A 16,507-nucleotide genomic window follows, 5' to 3' on the forward strand; every position below is an offset into this window, starting at 1 on the left:
AGGAAGTTCTTACTTTTTTTTCTAACATGACACAAAACCTTGAAGAACCCACAAAAGTTCATTTATATAGCACATTTCACACACACACACACACACACACACACACACACACACACATATATATATATATATATATATATATATATATATATATATATATATATATATATATATATATATATATATAATGGTTTTTTTTAAATAGCAATCATAAAATGTTTCATAAGAAATATAAAAATTACAATAAAAGTAAGAAGTAAAAAGTAAAACAACAATAAATGAATTAAAATGCAATAAGATTCTACATTAAAATGAATATGAGGGACATAAAAGGAAAAGAGTATTAAAAAAACATAAATGCCAATAAAGAACCTTTATATTTAAGAGTTTGGATATTAAAGGTTCTTCATGGAACCATATGCTATATATTTAAAAAAAAAAAAAAAAAAAAAAAATGTGATCAGCAATGCAGCTATATGTTTTGGCCAAATACTCTTTGGTAGACTGCAACTAAACAAATTGAACATATCTTTATTGTAGGCTGAAATGTTAAAATAGAACAGTATCACATAAAATTGAAAGGGACAATATTACAGTAACTATATATATCTGACCTAGTTTTGGTTATCAGCCTTTGCAAATATCCAAACAGGTACACTGCCACCTATTTACCACAATGTACAGATAGAAATAGGCTATGTGAAATTATTTCTCTAAATGTGGCTGATAAAATGTTGAAAACATCATTGTTTTATTCTATTTTTTGGGGGGAGATTTTATTTGTTTTATATTTGTGGTGAAAGCTGATGTTCTAAATCATGAAATCATCCCAAATCTATTAATTGTTCAACTTTAATTATTCAAGTCATGAGACTTTTAGCTTTTGTTTGGTTGGTGTCGGTCGTCATTGAAATAAAGTTTGATGTTTCTTATGACAAGACGGTGGAGTTGACTCTAGCCAGAGGCTTGACATGAGACACGTCGCTGTCATGCCATGCTAATGTCGACAGGACATTGATTAGTTGTGGACTATCAATACCTCTCTTATTTCACTCATCAGCCATAGCATCTGATGCCACAAGTGTTATTTCATAAAAGAGAACAGCAAAGTCATGAGGCTCAAAAACATGCAGTTATTAACAACCTGGCACCAATTTTTTAGACTCCATTGGATTGAATATTGTCTGAAAAACACATGATTGTCCTTAAGTTGATCTCTGTTTAGCCTAACCTCAACAACTCAACAAGATGCATAGATGTTTTCCATAAATGTGCATGCAGAGATCTTTTATTATGTCACAAGAGTTTTAATAATGCTCTTATTGATCCCCAACAAGGAGGTTTGCATAAATTCTGTGAACAATTACTCCAGGTTAATCTTCCTCTCATAATCCAAGTTGATGTAAATTTTAATGGCTTGTTGTTGCTTTTATGTTTAGGATTGACCAGGTATCAACTCTGTACCAGAACATCAGTTTGACTGAGCCCAGAATGGTCCCTCAGTATGAAAGAGTTCTTCTCAGTTTTATCAAAGAGATCCGAATACTGAACACTGAAATGGAACATCTGGCACTTGCTGTAAAGAGGTACACACACTCATGCACATACTCCTGTGGCCAATTTTCTTCATCTTATTTTTCATAGAAACTGGGTGCAACTGAAATCTTCAGAGTTCTTCAGAAATTGTCTTTATATCAAGAACCAGTTTTGGTTGTTTAGGGTTCTTGAGTTGCTAAATGGTGTGATGCTACTTTTATGGTGTGTTCACACTTGATCACTTCTCTTGGTTCTTTTGGGGAAAAAAAGAAAATGATACATTTAGTCCTGGTTCGCTTTGCATTCACACTGTCATTTTTAAAACCAACCCTAAAGACACACAAACACAAAAAAGGCGTATATTTTGCATCCGAAACAATGCTGTTTTCTGGGCTAAATGCACTCGTTTTATGTGCGTACATATTAGGGCTTTTATTAATTAATCGAATTTCTAATCGCGATTACGATTACGGATGCCACGATTTCGTAATCGTTCAAAGGCGCGATTACAAGGAAAAATATCCACTAGATTATTCTGCATGTTTAAGAGGACTGTTTAGAGCATGTCACGTTGTGAAAGGTGAATATCACGACTACTTCAGAGTGTAAAAGGTCTAAAAGCCAGCACAAAAGGAGCTACCAGTGACTTAGGTGTACGCTGATATGTCGGACGCACACGAAACACCAGGTGGAAAAAAGCGAAACACCAGGACCCGCCATTTTCAAAAAGCCGTGTACACAGCCTAGTGCTGTCAAAAATATCTATATTCCTATATATGCATCTATACTGAAATATCAGAAAGGATACCAATACTCCTTTCTGGAGTATCGATACACCGATACCAGCTGCGCGTTCTTGTTGAGTTGAGACGCACGCGCTCTTCTCATTCAATCGTCTCATGCTCTCCAGTTTAATAGTGTTGTTGTGACCGGGTGTAAATTTCGGCGCGGGATTGCGCATAATTATATTAATTCCCGCAGATTTCGCGCTCACGCGAAGCGCAGACAAATAATAAAGCCGCCTTTGACATACAAGCGCCAAAATAAGCTCTTTTTCGCGGATAATTAATGGTCAAATACACTCAGAAACAATGATGAGTATTAATGTAAAACAGTTCAGGAAGAATGTGTCTGTCAAATCTCAAAGGGACAGTAGCCGAATAAACATGCCGCTCTCTATGTTGTTAATGTTCATCAAACAAACAAAAAACAACAACAAAAAAAAAAAAAATCACTTACTGCTCTTGACTGATTAACTTCTGTAAGTTTAATTGATTAATTTTTACAATGAAGATTATCCATTGTTACTTTACATTTGATTACTTTGTTTCTTTATTCAGTTTCTTACCTGATCACTACTGTTAGACCTACCTGAAAAAAAGAAAGCTGTCTATTTAATTTCTATCTTTATTCTATTGTATTTATTTGTGCTGTTGTTAGTAATTTGTTCATTTTTATTTTATTTTATTACTGTTTACTTGAAAATCAAAGTACCATTTGAAATCAAGCAGACCAAGTAAAAAAATATTATTGCTTCAAACAATAGTATAAAGCTATTCAAAACATCATTCAATGTAAATTGTAATAATCGTAATTAATAATCGCAATTACAGTTTAAAGGGAATAATCGACAATTATGATTTTTGTCATAATCGTGCAGCCCTAGTACATATGATGGTATTTTTACCAGCTGAGAACACACAAAGAGTTTAGAAAATGTGTAAAGGAGTCAAAACAGTGCCAAAAACTCCTGTCGCACACAAACGAAGATCTGCTGCAAGAAGACGCCGTTTCCAACACCTGTACCAAACTGTAATGGGCAACATAGCTCCTATGATGAGAAAAATAGGTGTGCTTGAGCTTTCTGTCCTTTTTATTTTGACATCACATCCTGTTTTTGGTTTGTTTAGATGCCTTTGATCCATGTTGCATTTATATTTCAGTCGAGCCGCACCAGAGTTTGTTTGGAAGTGGACTGAGACCCTTATCTCGGCCCTCTTGTTTGGTGCGCACCAGGGTTCAAATGGCACCGTTCACACTCATTCAAATGAACCGCACTAACAGAGCATTCGCACCAGTTTCTTTTTATCTAACCAAACCTGCCAAGTGTGAACGCACTCTTATTCATTTAAAGGAACATTACAAAGATTTTTTTTTAAAGAACTAGACAAATATAACGTTCTTTATAATCGTTGTCCACTGAGTCGAGCAGGCAGGTAGTAGAATTACATGCAGCAAACAGGTTTGTGAATGTTACACTTTGACCTTGTACACAGTGCAGTGTTTTGGGAGTGACTATCTTGTGTAAATGCAGAAGGGACACCCAGAAAATATCTTAAAATGGTTTTTAAGAACTTAAAAAGATTAAAAAATTACATGAATAGTTCACCCAAAAAAAGAAAATTCGGTTACACATTACATGTAGTTACTATTCTATCATATGCTCACTCTCAAGTCATTCCAAAACTGTGTAACTGTTTTTCTTCTGTGGAACAATTTACAATGGAGGTCAGTGGTAACCAAACCTTTTTGGTTACCAACATTTTTCAAAAAATCTTCTTTTGTATTCCACAGAAGAAAGAAAGTTTGGGTGAACTATTTCATTAAGAGTAATGCAGATTATTGCATATGTGATGGCTAATGTGTGTTTTGGTGGTGTTTGTTCAGAGCTCAGGATCAGTCGGCTATACAGTTGAGTGAGATGGAGGAAGAGATGGATCACCGTATCCACACTGCAGAGAGAAACACACGTTTACAGGTGAGGAGACACACAAGGCTTGGCCGATGTAACCTCCTCAGCAGTAATATACACTTTTCTATATAGAACCTTAAAGAGTTCTGTCAGGCTCTTCATATATAGACCATTTTAGGGTTCCCATCATTTTATGGATTTAATCATTTTAATTTTTCAAGAGCAAATGTGATCAATAACAAAAAGGTCTGTCTGATTAGTATTAAATTTATTACATATTTGGCAAATACGTTAAAGGTGCATTATTTAATAATGTTGTCCACTAGAGGTCGCTAGAGGCCTGTTCAAAACAAAGGCGTAGCTTGATGACGGCAAGTTTGAGTGTGGAATCTTGGGACATGTGGTCTCCACCTCAACAGACAGTGCAATAGGACTTGGGAAGAAAACATGTTAATGGATGCGATTATTAACGTTACTGTAGTATGAAGCAGAGCAGGAGTCAGTGTTGTTGTAGCTGAACGAGGCCGCTGGAGCGATTGCGCAACACACGCCTCACGAGAAGCGGAACTTTTATTATGCCACAATTGCCGGCGCTGCTTCCGTTTTACCATATGTATCATATGTATTGACAGCACAATTTTTATTGTGAGGTTATGATGTAAAATTATGATAACTACACTGTAGCTGCTACAGTAACTAACAAAATCTATCCAATACTGGATTTCGTAAGTGTCTGAAAAAGACAATTTTCACATGCCACCATTACATATTGCGTCATGCTATATTGCAATACAATACAGCAAATATAGTTTGACAGTAAATTATCAAATTAATTGATTACTGTTTAGTCAGATGATATGAAAACGATTACCACTTGTTCAACAAATATATACACTCCTGTACATTCAAACACAATAATTGGGCATACATAGCAAACGCGAGTTCAACGATTTGCGCGAGTAGATTACATACAAAGTCAATGCAAAGACGCGATCAGACTATGGATCAGACACGTCCTCGCGTGGGTCTAGAGACGCGATGCCCCGCGTTTGGCGTGTATGCCCCATAATACTAATCGTGTTGATCGTTATAATGGCATAGGTTTTCTGTAAAGATACGAATCAAAACAACTCACCTGTCGAGTAAAACACAAGCGAGATCGGCATCTCTTTCTAGGTGAAGTTTGTCGCGAAGCTCTCTCCATTTAGAAAATGCAACACCGATATTGATCCTCGCTCTTTCTCTCCTCTTGTCCCAAACTCTTCTTGGGTCGCTTGGTTGGCCCGTACGCTTACGTTTACGGGAGCTGTCCTTGTCGACAGAACCAGCGGCAGATGGTAAACAGTAATTATATTCCATAAATAAGTAACACAATCCACCATAAAACGTGCAAGAAGTAAATAAGGAACTGCTTGAAGCAAGCTAGTGGTTTGCTGGACGCTAGACACTACTTCCGCATTTGTCCACGACACTTTTGTCATGTGGTTTCTACGTCAGTAAAGGTGGTAACAAAGGGTAACTGACGTCATTGACAGGCGACTGCACTGCCCCGTGTCACTGTTTAGAATGGGAATTTTCTCATGATTTACAAGTAGTTGAAAACATTAGAGATATTGTTAGTAATCAGCTGGACAAAATATATAACACTAGCCTAGTGGTTTTTGGATATTTTACTGCGAATATCTTACAAATTGTACCTTTAAGTTTGTACAAATCGCCAAACTGAGAAATAGATTTATTTTGTCATCGTGTAAAAGCAGAATCTAGCTTGGCTGGTAGAAATGTGTGATTGTTACAAATTGGGATCTGGAGCAAAAGTGTTTGGTCTTCTTAACCACAGATGCTGACGTAGCTGAGTCAATATTATAAGAGTAAATAAAACAACTGGATTAGATGTGTATTGTTTCATTTTAATGGGTAAACTAGATGCAACTAAGGCCAGTACATAAGTTGTTATACACCAGTCAGTGCCTGGTGAATGTATCCAATAGGCATTTGCATATGAGCCACCAAATAGTAAAACAAAAAATTAGGAAGAGCCAAACCCTCATCAATCCTGCTTTTCTGAAGAAACTCTTTGCATATCCTAGTAACTTTCCCATTACCATATGAAGTTAGAAATTTACGTATCTACTGTATGAAAGAAGACCTTGGACAAAAGGATGGGGAGACACTGAAATAAGTATAAATATCTTGGAAGAACTGTCATTTTAATACAATTCACCCTACCAACTAGAGTCAAATGAAGAGACCTCCATTTTTGAAGGTTGGATTTAAGTTAAAAGTGGAGTGAAATTCTATTCATATAATCCTTTTAAGTTACATGAAATGTTAATGCCTTAATACTTAAACCCAGATTTAAAAAAGGAGGAGAGAGTGGAGTTATATTCTTAGCGAGTGCATTTACAGGTGTTCATTCACTTTTAGAGATATTAAGCTTATAACCTGAAAAAAGTTATGTAACACTGTGATAATAATTTTGATACATGGTAAAGGATCTGAGATGTAGAGGAGTAGGTTATCACTGAAGAAACTAGAAAAATATACAAAAGCTGGATCCAGTCTATAAATCTGGGGCCAAAACCAAACCTATCCATAGCAGAGAAAAGGTAATCCTACACAGAAAAATCCCCAGAGTTAAATCAGCTCTGCTCAGAGAACCACTATGGTCCCTCTCTACATAGATTTAAAATATAACTGAAGCAGGGTTAAAGTTCATGAGATAATATGCTGTTTGTGGAGTTGTTTAATCAGATCTTGAGAGATTTAATGTCTTTTATCTTCAGTTGATTTCATTTAAGGCTGTGGCTGGAAGTCCTTTGTAGTTATTGTGTTTCTCTTCAGTGATTATGCTTGTTAACAGCAGGTGTTCATCACTAATGCTCAATCATAACTTAATCACTTAATTATCTCATTAACTTTAACTCTGCTTCAGTGTTACTTTTAACACTATATAGAGAGGGACCATATGTTTTCTGAGCAGAGTTGATTTAACTCTGGGGATTTTGCTGTGTACTCCACCCGGTCAAACTCCTTTTCTGCATCTAATGATACTGCAACTTCAGGGGTGTCCTGAGATGAGGGTGTATACAGGACATTCAACAGGTGACGAACATTAAAAAAATAGTGCCCACCTTTAATGAAAAAAAGTCTGATCGGTATTGAAATATTAACTAAGGGGAGCTTTAATCAAATAGCCAATATTTTTAAGAAATTGGTTGATAAGAACTATACTATGTTGCATCCTTATCGGTTTTAATAATAATGTAATCAAAGCTTCAGTAAGTGATTTTGGTAGTGTGCCTTGAGATAGAAAGTGTTTAAACATATTGAGAAGAAGAGGGGATAATTTGGCAGAAAGCCTCTTATAAAATTAAATTGGAAACCAGTAAGGCCCTGGAGTTTTACCACTGCAGCGCTGAGATGGCTTTTAAAATTTCTTGAAGCTGGAGGGGTTGATCTAAATCCTATTTTGTTCTGTCAGCTTATCAGCTCTTATCAGCTTAAATTGAACCCCAGGTGATTCTGATTTATATAGATTAGAATAAAAATTGTGAAAAGTTAGTAATAGTAATGGGATCAGCAGGTAAGTTCTCCAGATTCATCTTCAATTTGGGAGATATGTTGTGCTGCAAATCTGGACTTAAGTTGATGTGCTAGTAATCGACCGGTCCTGTCTCCCTGCTAATAGAAAAAGCAGCATGATGAAGAATAAGTCCTTCTGCATAAGATGTTGAAATAAAGTTATATTGATTCTGAAGAGCAACCCTTTCTTTGTATAGTTCAGGTGTATGAAAAGTAGAGTATTGATGGTTAATTTTAGATATTGCATCTATTAACCGCTGTCTTTTCCTTACCCTCTCTCTATTAATAAAAGCAGAATATGATATAATGTCCCCCTGAGCACTGCTTTGAGCATCTCCCAAAAGAGAGAGGGAGAGATTTGATCTGATGAGTTCAAGATACTCTCAATAGAAGAAGATACGAATTGGCAAAAAGATTTGTCTGACAACAATGTCAAGTTTAACCTCCACATGCTGCCTGTGGGGTTAGAACAAAGTATAAAAACAGACACAATGTCAAACATGCACATGCCTATATTAGACCAAATCAGTCAATCAGAAACATTCAGAAATTATACAGACAGATTACACTCCTGCAGCGGAGATCGTATTGATCCGAGGTTCATAGAAGGCTTCGGCTTCAGATGCAGACGCAAACGTGATGGTTTCCCTCTCGTGTGTGAGTCGCAGACAGGCATGATACAGGAGCAGACCTGTTTTTGGTAGAGCATCGTTTTGATGTTTCTAAAGGTAGCTCACTATTTGGAGAGTGCCACACTTAGGTCAGGTTCAAATCTTGCAGTCTTCCTGTGATACTACAGTTTGTGTTGTGTGGCCCAGCGCAGAGCTCGCTCCTTCTCCTGGTATCGGTGAAAACGAAAAATAATGGGCCTTGAATGTTGACCATTTCTGAGTTTAGGCACAACACACGATGTACTCTTTCCAGCTCTGAAGGTTTCTCAAACACCTGTCACCTGACATACCCTAGTTTGGAAACCACTGCCCTAACCTGAAGTCAATTTAATTTTACTTTAATAAATATATAGTTTTACTGGAAATATAAATATTAATTAATCTTTTTGTTTTGTTTTCCAGTAAAATATTTAAATATATTTTCTGAAAACAAGCTTATGCAGTTTTGTTGTATAGGAAGTTATAAAGTAAGTTACTATATAGCTTAAATATTATAGTAAAACAAGTAAATGTACCTTGTTTTAATATACATTTTTCTTATTTATTATTAAACAGAATTTATTTATAATATTTTCAGTAAATTAGCAGATAAGCTATAGAAAAACCTTAATTCAAGAAATATTCTCTCAAAACAATTCACATTATCTTACACTGTCTTGCTTTTCAAGTAAATTTTTCTTGTTCCCTTTCTAGGGAACTCGCGCTGCGTCAAAACGCTGGGGGAATGCCTCTGCTTGATTGCGTCGTGAAGCACATATGAAATCAGTACAATGGCATGACGGAACATCATAGGCAGGTGACGTCATCGACCAGGAAACTATAAACCAAACAGTGTCAGCTTCTGTGCCTTCAGCAAGCACTCTATGTGAAATCATTTGTCTATTTGGTGTTTGACTGTTTCAGTATATTCAAAGAATTGTGTTAGACAGGAGTTTCACAAAAACATATATATTATGGTGAGCGAACAGCAATTAAGGAAGTGTGTTCATCCCTGCCCATGCTATATTACGGGTTGAGAGAGACACCTGCTGTACCTGCTTTGTAGTGGTGGCTCAAAACCAAGGGGTTTTCTCCGAGGGGAAACCTGCTCCACGTGATCAAGGTCATGATCATGATCAGATTCTCCTGTGGGCCCAAGGGAAGCTGCTCTCTCTCTGTGGGCGATATACATCCCAGGGTATCTAAATAAGAGGGCAGACATCCTGTCAAGGCAGGGGCCAAGGCCCGGGGAATGGAGACTCCACTCTGAGGTGGTGGAGCTCCTGTGGGAGAAGTTTGGCCGAGCGGAAGTAGCTCCTCTTGGGCTGGACGCCATGGTACAGACGTGGCCGAGGTTAAGTCTGTATGCTTTTCCCCTAATTGCTCTGCTCCTGGGAGTTCTGGAGAGAGTTCACCAGGACCAGGTTTGTCTTCTGCTTATATCCCCATTCTGCCTGGCCCGAGTTTGGTTTTTGGACCTCTTGTCTCTCCTCGATGGCTCTCCTCTGGAGATTCCACCCAGGAGGGACCTTCTTTCTCAGGAAAGGGGGCGATACTTCACCTCCATCCAGAGTTGCGGAAACTGTGTGCTTGGCCTCTGAGGGGGCCCAGCTCTTAAGTTCAGGTCTCTCAACCAAGGTTGTTGAGACCATCCTACACTCCAGAGCTCCCTTCATGAGGAAACTCTAGGCCTTGAAGAGTATTCACTACATGGTGTGGGAATTGTCTGCTGGACCCAGTTAACTGCCCAGTGGGTGCAGTGCTGGAATTCCTGCAGGAGCGGTTCTCCGCAGGGCTATCCCCCTCCACTTTAAAGGTGATTGTTGTGGCCTTAGCTGTTTACCACACTCTTTTGGGTGGTGGCACTTTGATGCTTAGGCCTTCAGTCCTCACGAGAGTGCCAGCTTGGGATTTGGCCATTGTATTGGAAGGCCTCTCCTTGGCTCCTTTCGAGCCCATTGAGGAGGTTCCTAAGATGTTTCTCACTCTAAAATCTCATTGCTATTTCCTCTCTCAAGAGAATTTGGAGATGTTCAGGCTCTTTCAGTATCTCTCTTATGTTTGGAATTTGCACCTGGTATGGTGAAGGCTTTTGTTTACCCTAGACCAGGTTATATTCCCAAGGTTCCTACTAATATTGTAAGACCTATTGTACTGTAGGCCTTCTGTTCTCTTTCCTTTCTGATGTCTGACCTAGAGAAACTAAATCTGCTCTTCCCTGTTAGGGCCCTAGATGCCTACGTCCACAGAGCTGCCCTGAGGAGAAAGTCTCAACAGTTTTTTATTTGTTTTGGGTCACCTAGGTAAGGTCTCCTAACATCTAAGCAGAGGATGAACAAGTGGGTGGTTGAGGCTTATGAGTCAGCTGGCCAGCTTTCACCTATGGCTCTCCGGGCCCACTCCACTAGGAGAATGGCTGCTTCTAAAGCTTTACTGTCAGGAGTTTCCCTCCAGGATGTCTGTGATGTGGCAGGCTGGTCCTCACCTAACACCTTTGTTAGGTTTTACGACCTTGATTTGGGCTCCAATCCAGGGTCGCAGGTGCTCTCGACTTAGTGTGCACATTCAATTTCACACATACAGGCACTTGCTTGTACAGTGGCATGGGTATAGTGTTCCCACAGCGTTTCGATACAGCGCGAGTTCCCTTGAAAGGGAAGGTCTTGGTTACGTGTGATTGTCTTGCTGCAAGTATCAGAAGCTGACACTGTTTGGTTTGGGTATAGTTTCCTGGTCGATGACATCTCCCGCCTATGACGTTCCGTCATGCCATTGGACAGATTTCATTCATGCTTCACAGCCTAATCATGCAGAGGCGTTCCCTTAGTGTTGTGACACAGCATCTCTTTCCCTTTTCAGGGATTCATGGTTACATTCGTAACTGAGACGTTTTAAGGATGTTTCAATTTTTATGTATTTATTTATTTATTTATTTTTACTTGAACAAGACCATTTATATGTCGCAGTATCCCCACCCACGATGAAATCTCATTTCACTTTCAGTTAGGGCAGAAAAGCACCTAAATTACCCACCCATGACCCATCATTAAGGACAGCAATTTGTAAACATTTTCCCTTATAAAAGTCTGTAACAGCACTTGATCACTTGATGTTTAATATTATTGATTAATTATATTATATTATGTGTAACGTCATTGATTATTGGTAACTTAATATTATTATTTTTGTAATATTTTTATATAATAACAACACTATAAATTAACCATGTTAACTTTCACCCCCCTTTTTGAGCATAGATCTGAACTTAAATGTTTGTATTTATGAAGGCTTTGAAATACAGACCTAAGTTTTAAAAGACACTTGAAAGTGAAATTAACGTTTAAAAAAAAGTTATAGAAGTTTAAGTTTACTGTAAAGCAAATGAACTGAACTAAACATTTATTTCATACAAAATATATATTTTACTAAATAATTTGGACTCTAACATTAGAACCATATGTCTAGCCAAGTTTTGTGAATGTGAAGTTGATATCACAAATATTGAGCCCCCTAAAATGTTTTAAAGTACCATTTTCATGTCTATGCAATGTTCAATTACAAAACGATGAATTTGAAGTGTTTAAGCTTTCAGATGATACTTTTCAAATTATAATTGATTTTGATTACTAAAATATGTAATAAAGGCAATAACTGGGACACTCACAGTTAAGGGGCTATAAACTGACATTTACATAAACATTTCTTAATATTATTCTAACAATTAATTGAGTAATCCAGTTAGATTCAATATGCTGAACCTTTTAATGAATAATATAATATAACATAACATAATATAATATATAACTTCTTAAAATGATTAAAATAATAGTTCCTTTTCATTTTTAAAGTGTGCACATTTGTATGATGAAAGTATGATTTGTAAAATCATATTTTCTTTTTCATCGTCACTGTAATCAAGCATGAAAATTGTAATTGATTATATATTACTTCAGTATTTACATTTGTATTGTTTCTATGGATACAGTGCTCTGTTTATTGTGAGTTAGGAGTTGACATACACAACCCTAAATGAATTGGCACAGGTGTTTGCTGTGATCTGGGATCCAGCCAAATCATGTGAGTGTTTTGGATCACATTCAAGGCTTAATTTATCCATGACATCACATTTTAGTGCAGACAATTTTCGATAGTCCTGTGTTTGTTCTTGTTCCTTACCCTGTTCCTTATCTTAGACCCATGTTCCACGACTTCTCATGTTATGTAATGTAAAATCAACTGTTTGTTCAACTGCACCTGTTCAAGTTCCTGTAAAAAGTGACAAGCATTTGTACCTATTAATGCATTCTGAAGCCTTTTGTTCCCTTAATTGTCTTTATCCAATGTTTTATTTTATGGAGCTTTTTATGTGTCTTTAGGCTTTTTCAATCCAACACATTTGTAATTTTTTTTCATTTTTATAATTTATTTTATTTATTTAATCAATTTTTAATCAATATATATATTTATAAATGTTATAAAATTCTGTTATTTTTACCCCAGCATATGGATTCTGTTAATCTTTCCCCAGGAATCTAAAAAAGCAGAGGTGACTCTGAGCAGCATGAAACACCAGTACGAGTCTCAGATATGTGAACTTCAGCAGAAGATACAGACTCTGCAGATGGTGACTGAATTTTGCTTACAACTAGCTATATAGTTTTGCAACATTAACACTGTTATTTTCATGTTAATTACTGCTTTGAAACAATCTGTAGATACATTTTTTTGCTTGTTTGTTTAGATGGAAAACCAGAACAGGAGTACCAGCCTCAAAGAAGAAACCTCAGCACTGAAACGACAGAACAATGAACTAACGCTGGTATGGCTCCTATTTGAATAATAACACTAACAAATATTGTGTATGATATTATATAATGTGTTTTTGTGTCTTGTTTTCAGCAAAACCAGAAGTTGAAACAGGAGATTTTGGAGTCCCACACGAATGTTGCGTTCTTGCAGAGTGAGCTGGACTCTCTGAAGAGTGATCTAACAGACCAAAGCATCAACTTTGAACGGTACTGAGCATCTGTATAAGTGTGTGTGTGTGTGTGTGTGTGTGTGTGTGTTTGTGTGTGTGGTGGCATCTCAACATTCACAGTTGACTTAGTTATTGATGAATATATAAGAAATGCTTTGGATTTGGATCTTCAGACCAGGAATTTTTGAGAACCCTATCAAATATGTATTCTGAAGTAACCCAGACTATCTCTTTTGATTCTGACACTCCCTTTCGGATACGTCATTGTCAATACTGAAAGAACATATCCGTTCCCCCGCACGAGCAGCTGTAAACAGGTTTTGTGACTGTTTGCAGTGCTGAAATCGTCAGAGCAGGATATCCTGGTGTCATTACACTGCACAGGAATGTCTGAACCTTGTCACCTAGTAACGACAAAACAGAGCGCAATTTACTTGTGTTTGAGTGTCCCAGCATTAGTATTATAAGTATTACAGTGTAAAAACGTTGTCAGGTAACCCAAATATTTAATGACTAAATCAACCTGACTACATTAGGTTAAACCAACGAAAGTCATTTTTAACAGCCAGATCTGAATGATAGAAATTATGGAGGCTTGTTTCTGCCACTGAATAAAAAAGGTAATTGTGACTTTTTATCTCACAATTCTAAATTATTTCTCACAATTGAGAGTTTATATCTTGCAATTCTGACTTTATTACTCAAAATTGCGAGTTTACATCCTGCAATTCTGACTTTATTTCTCACAATTCTGAGAAAAAAGCCGGAATTGTCAGATAAAATGTCACAATTATCTTTTAAATAGTTTTATTCCATGGCAGAAACAAGCTTCCATAAGAAATAGCTCCTTAAGATAGTGTAAAATTAAATAGTGGTGTTTGCTAAGGCATTCATTACCATTTCTTTTGCATGTGCTTACTGTGTATATATGAATTTGAACAAACCTCAAACAATAAGTATTTAACTTTGTTGATTTGTGTGCAGAGATGAGGCTCTTATGAAGTGCTTTTCTGAGGAGAGAGATAACCTGGAGAGACAGATCGAGGTGCTTCAGTGAGTTGAACACACAGCACTACATGAAACTTGTCATGCTAACAGCAGATATGACCTCAAAAAGGCTTTCTTTTTTTAAAGCTGTTTCTAAGCCAGTTTTGGGATTCACTTGCATGTTCTTTGTGAATATAGAAAACAAGCCAAAACACTGTAAATTCAAAGTGATGTCCAGCTAGTAAAAAAAAAAAATACTTAAAAATTTGTAATGGCTCTTTTTTGTAATTCCAAACATCTTTAAAGTTTGCATGAAATGTAGGTTGCGATAGTCTTTTCTTCCCTATTGTGATGTCAAATGTATGTTTGAGTGAAATGGCTTCTCGAACAAGAAAAAATGTAGGGACTTGATTTTAGTGAAGTTGTGAAACTGATTCTTGGTTTGTTGCTTTATTGTTTTTATTGTTGTTTTCCATGTCCAGGGCAGCCAACAGAAAGCTCCATGACAGTAATGACAGTCTGCGTTCAGCCTTAGAGAACAGTCAGAGCAAGAGTAAGACTCAGGTAAACCCCTTGTGTCCAGAGCCTTTCTTTAATGTAGATGTTGTTGGAAAATGGATTAAGCTATTTGAGAGCAATGCTTGCTGATCAGGGTAATGCTTTGATGGCTGTGTGTGTTTTTTAAGAGGCATGGATTAGTGTTCAAGTTAACTGTATTTACATTTCTGCTTATCTACTAGGACAGACCGATTTTTTTTTTCTAGACAGATTTTTTTCTCTTACAGCGTGTTAGTGGACTCTCACCTGGAGTTTATGTGACCACGAGAAAGAATGTCTGTTCCTCTCATTTTGATCGGTAAGACATTTGCATAGCTATTTGCAGTTAAAGGATTAGTTCACTTTCAAATAAAAATTATCCCACGATTTACTCACCCTCAAGCCATCTCAGGTGTATATGACTTTCTTCTTTCTGATGAACGCAATCTGAGTTAAAGTAATTAATATCCTGGCGCATCTGAGCTTTATAATGGCAGTGAAGCAAAGCGATGCATTTGTGGAAGAAAAATATCCATATTTAACAAGTTATGAAGTAAAATATCTAGCTTCCGCCAGACTTCCCTCCATATTCAATGGACGAAGAAAGTGTAAAACTCTCGACGTTCAAAAAGCTTCTGCTACATCCTACGCCTTCCGTATTCAACTTACGGAAAAAGTGTAACTGACGCGACGCCAGTTTATACTTTCTTCGTAACTTGAATACGGAGGGAGGTTTGACGGAAGCTAGATATTTTATTTCATAACTTGTTAAATATGGATATTTTCTTACACAAACGAGTCTATTTGCTTCAGAAGGCCCCGGAGCCGTGTGGAGTGCAGTTATGATGGATGGATGCACTTTCAGATTACAGCTCATATTCGTTGGTCCCGCTCACTGCCATTATAAAGCTTGGATGCATCAGGATATTTATAAATATATCTCTGATTGTGTTCATCAGAAAGAAGAAAGTCATATACACCTAGAATGGCTTGAGGGTAAGTAAAGCTTGGGCTAATTTTCATTTGAAAGTGAACTAATCCTTTAACTCTAGAGTTGAGGTCTTTGCTACATGATATTGATCTCACATTATAAACTCTAAACCTTAAAGGTGCCCTAGAACTTCTTTTTAAAAGATGTAATATAAGTCTAAGGTGTCCCCTGAATGTGTCTGTGAAGTTTCAACTCAAAATACCCCATAGATTTTTTTTTATTCATTTTTTTAACTGCCTATTTTGGGGCATCATTAACTATGCACCGATATATAGGTTGTGGTCCCTTTAATTCTCGTGCTTCCCTTCCCCCGGAGCTCGCGCTTGCCTTGAACAGCATAAACACAGTTTACACAGCTAATATAACCCTCAAAATGGATCTTTACAAGATGTTCGTCATGCATGCTGCTTGCATACATCGGATCATGTAAATATAGTATTTATTTGGATGTTTACATTTGATTCTGAATGAGTTTGAGGCTATGCCGAGCTAACATTACACACTGTTGGAGAGATTTATAAAGAATGAAGTTGTGTCTATGAATTATACAG

At 37.0% G+C, this 16,507-nt stretch overlaps 1 protein-coding gene across 1 annotated transcript in view; it reads left to right on the top strand.

Moving 5' to 3' along the window:
- Positions 1-16,507, top strand: part of rasef (RAS and EF-hand domain containing) — a 28,751-nt gene that overhangs the window by 1,076 nt on the left and 11,168 nt on the right. The window contains exons 2-9 of the mRNA XM_048210825.1: positions 1,440-1,586; positions 4,204-4,294; positions 12,992-13,087; positions 13,205-13,282; positions 13,363-13,478; positions 14,426-14,494; positions 14,911-14,992; positions 15,214-15,284. Of these exons, the coding sequence (XP_048066782.1) occupies positions 1,440-1,586; positions 4,204-4,294; positions 12,992-13,087; positions 13,205-13,282; positions 13,363-13,478; positions 14,426-14,494; positions 14,911-14,992; positions 15,214-15,284 (750 nt within the window). The remainder of the gene's footprint in view (positions 1-1,439; positions 1,587-4,203; positions 4,295-12,991; positions 13,088-13,204; positions 13,283-13,362; positions 13,479-14,425; positions 14,495-14,910; positions 14,993-15,213; positions 15,285-16,507) is intronic.

The sequence above is a fragment of the Megalobrama amblycephala genome, linkage group LG12 (assembly GCF_018812025.1).
Source record: "Megalobrama amblycephala isolate DHTTF-2021 linkage group LG12, ASM1881202v1, whole genome shotgun sequence".
Taxonomy (NCBI): Eukaryota; Metazoa; Chordata; class Actinopteri; order Cypriniformes; family Xenocyprididae; genus Megalobrama; species Megalobrama amblycephala.